Source organism: Micropterus dolomieu, linkage group LG18 (genome assembly GCF_021292245.1).
Source record: "Micropterus dolomieu isolate WLL.071019.BEF.003 ecotype Adirondacks linkage group LG18, ASM2129224v1, whole genome shotgun sequence".
Classification (NCBI taxonomy): Eukaryota; Metazoa; Chordata; class Actinopteri; order Centrarchiformes; family Centrarchidae; genus Micropterus; species Micropterus dolomieu.
Window position 1 is genome coordinate 9,448,240 of NC_060167.1, and position 7,809 is coordinate 9,456,048.

Consider the following 7,809-nt stretch of genomic DNA (forward strand, 5'->3'; position numbering starts at 1 on the left):
ACTGTCCAAAATTATCTGTTCTTCAGAGCCTTATTTGGCTGTTTCACCTGCTGTATTTCACTGAAGCTGTCTTTGCCAGTAAGGGGGGGGCGTGTCCAGAAACCACTCAGTATCTGGTGGTCCTGGGCTGGTGTGGTTGCACGTGATCTGTGGTTGTGAGGCCGGTTGGATTTAAAAAAAAATGTATTTATAGTTGAAGTTTACAGACACAGTGCACATTGATAAACATTTCTGTAAATGTGCCAGTTTAGCCAGCTTGGCTAATGTTCGACTGTAGTCCCTGGGCAGGTGTTATCGCAACTACATAAAATACACTAAAACAGGAACAACAGTACTTATAGACAACAATTTTAAAAACATAAATCATAAAACAAAGCACTCTTCAAGTGTTTCTGAATAATTCACAGACTGTGGTCATGGCCGTGATTTTAAATTCAATTTAAATTAATTATATGTTTCACAATCTCTAATAATAGTTGGCAGACTATTCCATGTGTGAGCTGCTCTCACTGAAAAAGCTGACTGTCCAAAGGCAGTCCTCATACATTTTACATTTTTTTACGTTGTTGTTCAGTGTATCTAAAGATAAGCTAACATTGTCAAGGACTGTGGATGTTACTTTCAGTCAGATGTCTTTCATGTTGCTGGCCAATCATCTATATCTTCCTCTATTTGTTCACTAGAGGAGGATTACTGTGTATTAATGTTATCAGATTATTTTAGCTGCTGATGTCAAGGTATACCCACAGTGAACACTGTCTATGGACTATTATCCAGTACAACCAGATAAACAGTGCTTTTTCCACTAGCCTTTGGATAGACAAGAACCTGTAATCATGGAAACTGTACATAACAAAGATGGCGACAGCTGTGGTCTCAGAGTGCTTAGAATATATAAAAATGAATAAAAATGTAAGAAGCAACACAAAAATGAGACAAAACTAAAAATCAAGTGACCAACATCTGATTAAAACTAATATATATTTCTGTCAAAGACTAAAATTTAATCAAAATCCAGATTTTCTAAATGTACAGTAAAAACCTGTTTTGTGTGTGTGTGTGTGTGTGTGTGTGTGTGTGTGTGTGTGCGTACGCGCAGCATGGTTACATAGAGGATGAACCAGACCAGAGAGGTTTGTTTCCATCCTCCTTTGTGCAGCTGCTGTTAGACTGACATCAACCTGGACTGAACCAGACCAGGACTGGTGCATACCTTGGACCAGTACAGATCCAGATCACATCAGTCAACCAGGATCTCAGGAGAACCAAATCAGAACCAAACCAGATCAGTACTGAGCAGCAGAAGCTGAACCACTGATCTGCGATGGACCAGGTCAGACATTCAGGTTTTTGTTCTACTCCACCTCCTGGACTGGACTGATCTGGTCCTGACCAGCTCCAGCATCCTGTAAGTTTACATGACCACGGCCTTCTGTTACCATGGAAAGGTTACAGGTGACCTTTAAGTGAAGAATCTAGACCAGATCTTTGTGGCTTGGGTCATGTGATAATGTTGCCATGGAGACAGCCTTGCACACACTGATCAACTATGATTCACTGCTGATGCTGACAATACTTTTATTTATTTAAAATTAAAAATATTATTTTATTAAGCTTACAGATGCCTGCAGGTCACTTCAAAATCTGCTGGACTTTTATTTTGAAGTTCAACCTAACAACTTTTTTTCTGCTCTAATTTATTCTTATGTATTTGTAATGTTATTGATCCTGTGGCGACGCCACCACACAAGCGGCTTCTGTCCCATTTCAGGCTCAGTCTCCTTGCAGGGGCAGCGCTCACACGGTCCAACACATAACCAGAGCACAAAGGATTGTAGGATACTGAAGACCAAAGGATAAATACCAGTTGTCTGCTCTAAATTCAGGTGACATCAGCCTGAAATGGGACACAGCTGATGCTTCCAGCTGCCTTTGATGTCACAAGATATCGCAACGCCTCAGTAAGTACGGCAGTGTATTGCTGCCACTATTACAAAAGTAGTTTGCTCAGTTTCTCAGTAAAACAAGAACATTTTCAAATTATTGCAAGATACCTTTCATGCAACAATGACACGTAACAAGAGACCATTTACTTAAGTAATGAACTGTGTGCTAATTTGAGGTACTTTTACTTGACTTGAGTATTTCCATCTTATGTAAATTTAAAATTTTTACTCCACCACACCTCAGAGGCAAATATTGTATTTTACAGCTTTAGTTACTCTTCAGATTACAACTTTTCATACTCTTACTGTGTAGTGAAAACCAGAGGTGGAAAGTAACGAATTACAGTTACTCGTGTTACTGTAATTGTGTAGTTTCTTGTGTACTTTTTTAAGTCGTTTTTATGATCTGTAATTTTGCTATTACTTAAGTATTTTTTGTTGTAAGTATTGTACTTCGCTACATTTTAAATCACAGCCATTACTGAGTAAAAAACAAATCATGTGTGCGCATGGCTCAAAGACAGGACTAACTGTGACTCTTGCTGCGGAGAGTCCCCAGCTGCAGTAGCACATAAACCATGTGTAAAACAGGAGCGTTGGACCAGAGGAAGGCATCTTCCTCTGGCTGGAGGAAGCTTGACACTCCTCATTTTACGCATGATCATTGATGATACGGAAGATTTAGATAGAAATGTCTTATTAATTGGAGCCAAGCGCCCCTGTAGTTCGCACCCTGCTTGTACCACAGGTAGTTGGTAAAAGAAGTTTTCAAAGTTAGGTAAGAGGCTTTGCTCAAATTAGCCAAAAAGACATCGGAGCATGACATTGCTAATGTTGGTTGGCACTAGCAACCTGCTAGTAACTATAATTAATTATGCTTAGGCCTATGTTGATAAAAAATTAATTATAGTAGCGCCTATGAAGTCCCATTAAAATCAACACCTGTTTGAATGTAGCCTAAAGTGGGATATGACTTCATATAGGCTCCAGTCCAGTGTTTCCCATATTCCCAGTCCAGTGTAGCCTGCTATAGTCTAATCTGTTCCGCCAAGTTTCATAATGAAGCAAAAACATCTACAAAACTTCTCAAAATAACACATAAAAGGTCTCTAACATTGTTTTGCGCCATTGCTTTGTATCTGTCAGACGAACTAAAATCTGGTTTTGTGCTCTTGTCAAATCGCGAAAGACTGCGATTTAATTAAATAAGTATAATAAGTAGGCCTAAATTATGTATATAATAAGATATTAAATCATTATAAATAAATTATTTTAGGAGGTTAAAAAACTAACTAAGTTATGTATACTCTAAGTATTTTTTAAATGAGCTACTTTTTACTTTTACTTGAGTAGATTTTTATACCAGTAGCTTTATTTGTACTTAAGTAAAACTTCATCAGTGTAACAGTACTTTTACTTAAGTACAATATTTTAGTACTCTTTCCACCTCTGGTGAAAACCACATATCTCCAAATTTGGTGATTTTGAATGTGAATCTTTCTGATAAACTGATGTATTAAGTGTCCCTTTATGAGTTGAGGATATTATCCTCCTTCTTATGTTAAATAAACTATAAGTAAATAAACCCCCTTGGATTAGGTGGAAATTTTGAAGTAAAGTTTTGAATTGTAGTGGAGTATTTTCAGTATGGTATTGCTACTTTAAGTAAATAATCTGAATACTTGTTCCACTACTGCTTATAATTTTGTCTTAGTATAACACATTTCCTATTATTGACAAAATGGTAGCATATATCATTAAAGCCGAAAATATTTGTTTTAACATACCAACTTCTTAATTTCGTGACGATAAAGGTCTAATGATAGAACAAGATACAGTGATATGTGGTAATAACAAAAGTTTCTTGTGGTAGGAATAATTTGGTGTCTATTAACATCGAGAAAAAATATCATAACTTAACATAACATCTTATACACGAAAGTGAGCGGAATCTTTTTGTTATTATGGTGGCAGCAATACGCCATGAGGAACGTTTCCCATCTGGGTTTGATTGTGTCAACCTTTTACCTCCAGAGGTTTTGATAGAAAAACAAAACTCAAATTTTGTTTCATCTTTTTTTATTTAATGAAAAAGGGACAGTGGTGGGTTTGTTGTTTTGAAATATCACAGTGCTTATGTCTGTTTGGTAACTGAACGAATTAATTAACTGATGATCAGCATGTTTGTTTGATAAAAGAGAAAGAAATCAATTTCATGTAACAGAGTCACAGTTTAAACATGAATGAGTTGAGTTAAAGCTATGATAACTGTACACACATCTTGTTTGGTCAGTGGACGTGGCTCTGCACTAAATCTAAAGATCATACACAGCCGTTTATGATGGAATTACCAGCAGCTGATTGGTTGATTTAATCTGCCGGCATTCTTAAATAATCTTTACATTTCCTTACTGCAGGAAATCTAAAAAGCACAACTTTGGATTTATACTCACAAGAAAATTATTATTATTTTTCCAGTGTGAGGAAGTGAATGTTTTCACTATAACTCAGTCTGAAAATTCCAAAACCTTGCATCCAGATGTTGAGTCCAGCTCAGTACTCCAGAGGGCAGCTGCTTTGTCATTTAATGGCTGAATGTTCCTCGTAAATTGATAATTTCCCAGGTTGCCAGCAGGAAGTTTTCTTGAAGCAGCCAACAATGTGTTAAAACAAGCAACAGACGTGTCTGATAAACCCACAGCTTCAGGTTACTCAGCAGTCAGGTTTAAACAGACCATGCGACTTGTTCCAGGCAAACAGGGTTAAACTCTAAACTGCAGCCGAGCTAATGACAGAGCAACAGCTGTCTGATGATGATTCAGCATTTATGATTATTTATAGGCCTCAGTCTGATTCAAGCTAAGTGCCTTTAGGATTATGTGACGGCGTCCCCTTCTGACAGCTGCATGACAGTGTTTTGTCAGGAGAGACTGACTTAAAGTGTTCTCCTTTAGCCCCATTTGTGTGATCATTACAGTGGGAGTACAAAGACACAGAGTTGTTGGACAGAGTTCAGGGAGATGATGGTATGTAGCCAGGAGGAGTCTATGATGGTGGGCTTTTCACTCTGCCTTCTAGTGTGGCTATTGGAAAACCTTCTCTGCGCTTATCATTGTACCGGCAAGTTTGTTTGAAGCAGACTGAGGTCTTTACTGAGCGATTTCACACCGGCAGATGGGTCTGAATCTGGAAATTAGCAGTTTTCCCAATCCCATACCTGAGTCTACCTGAAGTGGTAGTCTCAGTTTGGTGCCTGTTCATTCAAAAACCAATGTGTAATCCAATTTGTGAGATAAGAAGGCTACCATTTCATGATATACTGCCATTCTGAACAGTAAATGACTTAAAGCAGAACAGAGGTTAGAGTGCTAATATACTACATTTTAACAATTCATATATCAGCAAGCAGCTGCACTGTGCTTGTGTGTGCATGGGAGATTAAAGAGTATATCCACAATCTAGATTAGGGCAAATTTATCGCTAGTCAACATGAGATTATTTTCCTTAAATTTTTTTAAACTTGTCTAATATTCAGTGCGACTGGGGATGTGTTTAGTCTGTAAATCTTATTTTTTTCTTCCAAGAACCAACAACGTTGGCTAACATATCCGGCGCATACACGTCGCTGAAATAGAAGATGCCGCTTACTAACACAACAGGTCAAGCAGCTAAATCAGCGTCTGAATAACTGATCATTTTGGGCAATAGGGAATTAACTTTACCAAGTTAGAACCTACACTATCTGATATATTTTTAAACAAAATATATGACAAACAATATTTGCTTTTTTCCTTTTCACGCAATGAAAATGAGGCGAAAACCAATTTGACAAAAACTTTGAAATATTTTACGATTTTCTCAATGCTTAAAAACAAAATTTTAATGTGAAAGATGGACGAATGGACAAATAAACAAACAGCATCTTGTAGATGTGATGGAACAAGGAGTAGCCATCATGCAAACACAAAAGCACAGCTGAAAAAAAACTATAGTGCTCTAAGAGGGACCATCGTACTCAGATTCAGACTCAAACTAGCTCAGTGTGAAAACGTCTTGTTACTCCTCATTTTGTAAAGGAAGTCAAACATTCAGACAACATCGATTGACAATCAGCAACAGTTTCTTTACATTCACAGTGCAGGTGGGACAGCCCTCTGTACGCTGTCGTTTACCTTTAACAGAAAGCCCAGCAATCAGCTGACTGACTCCTCTGTTACCTGCTGGACTGGTCAGTCTATCTTCTTCATATGGTTGTTTTTTTGGTTGGACTTCAGATTTTTTTGAAAGTACATTGTGCTACATCTTCCACTCATCCATGCATCGCACACACTGTTTGTTTGCCCTTGTTAAGTTTTGTTTAATAAATCTTAAATCTACTTAAAAGTCATGCACATTCTCTTTGTATTTGTCACTCCCATCAGCTGAGCTGTCACTCAGAGGAGTAACTGTGACAGTCCATGAAGTTCAAGAGTCTGCGGCTTTACTCACTGAGTCACATCTTAAAAGGGTAATTTCTGTATTTTGGAACCTGAGCTCTATTTTCACATATTTTGAGGTCGAAGTGATTAGAAGGTACAAAATGTTTTACAATCTGTGTGAGACTTCTGTTTTCTGGTTTTTAAAAAAGGGGTGTTATCCGGTGATACTGGTAGAGATCATGATGTTGTCAAACATCTGGAAAAACAGTCCGAGCCTGGCAAAAAGAAGGCCGCAATTGCAACAAAAGAATACATTGCGGCTGCCAGCGGACGCCACCTACTGCACGGACTCAAACACTTTTTTAACTACTTGTCATTTCAACCCCCAAAAATGTGGATATAGGGCTCACCTAAGTTACCCTTTAAGTCATGTTGTTGAGTTTGACTTAAGCGCATCCCATTAACTTTGTCAGCTACTGGAGCTGAAACACTAGTCCTTTAAAACACATGAAATGCTAATAAGAAGGTCCTGCTTTGGACAGTCTGTGAAATCAGCTAACAACTTGCAGACTATTGAATCATCGATTCATGGAACACATGAAGAACCTCATTCACAGGCTTAAGATTCAGTTACGATAAATGGATGGATTATTAAAATATATATAAAATACAAAAAATCTTGTGTTGGACGGAGAAGCAAAAATAAGGCCTCTTTGTGCCATTTCTTCTTCAGGGCAAAGTGCTTAGATTAAGAGGTTATCCCTGTATAATGTCTGTGAAATCCAATAAAAAAAAGATATAAAAAGTCTGTGGTTGTTTCCTGCTCAGAGCAAAACTTTTTTGTTCGATCCTCACAGATAGACAGGAGAATCAATCTGTTTGAACAGTGGAGGGTCCCGAAAAACAGTCTGTGTCTTTAAGTTGAGCTGGAAATCATATAAACCAGCAGGAGTCTGCACAGGGAGGACATCTGAGCCCCGCGTACCAGCTGGAGTTGGCATGTTTAGCACTTCCCACTCCTGAGGTGCTCCGTCTACAAGTAGTCCAGGTTTTTAAAAATGTCTCTTCCAAACAGCGGCTTCAGTCCAGCATGCCTGGATGTCGTACTCAAGGCAGACATGATGACTGATGTGCAAGAAGTATAGGGCTGAACTCTAATACTTTTATGGCAATGACTGAATTGCTTCTAGTATAGAAAATGTGAGCCACTAAGCATGTAGCACACTTTTACCAAGATCACACAATGCTGTTGACTGGATGTCTAACTTTACACGTCGTAGAGGTATGCAGGAAAAACCCTACGTTAACGCCCAGAGACAGGGATTACGTGTATGTGTAGTTGTATAAAAATGTCTAAGAACACATCAACAGTGTGGCTCATACACATACGTGTGTGTGTGTGTGTGTGTGTGTGTGTGTGTGTGTGTGTGTGTGTGATGTGAGCC

General features: G+C 38.3%; 1 protein-coding gene across 3 annotated transcripts in view; it reads left to right on the forward strand.

Annotated features, from left to right (window-relative positions):
- Positions 1–3,165, forward strand: part of unm_sa1614 (un-named sa1614) — a 29,449-nt gene extending 26,284 nt beyond the window's left edge. For all 3 annotated transcript variants that reach the window (XM_046076299.1, XM_046076300.1, XM_046076301.1), the window contains one exon: positions 1,100–3,165. In XM_046076299.1, the coding sequence (XP_045932255.1) occupies positions 1,100–1,174 (75 nt within the window). In that variant the 3' untranslated portion in view covers positions 1,175–3,165. The remainder of the gene's footprint in view (positions 1–1,099) is intronic.
- The last annotated feature ends 4,644 nt before the right edge of the window (positions 3,166–7,809 follow it).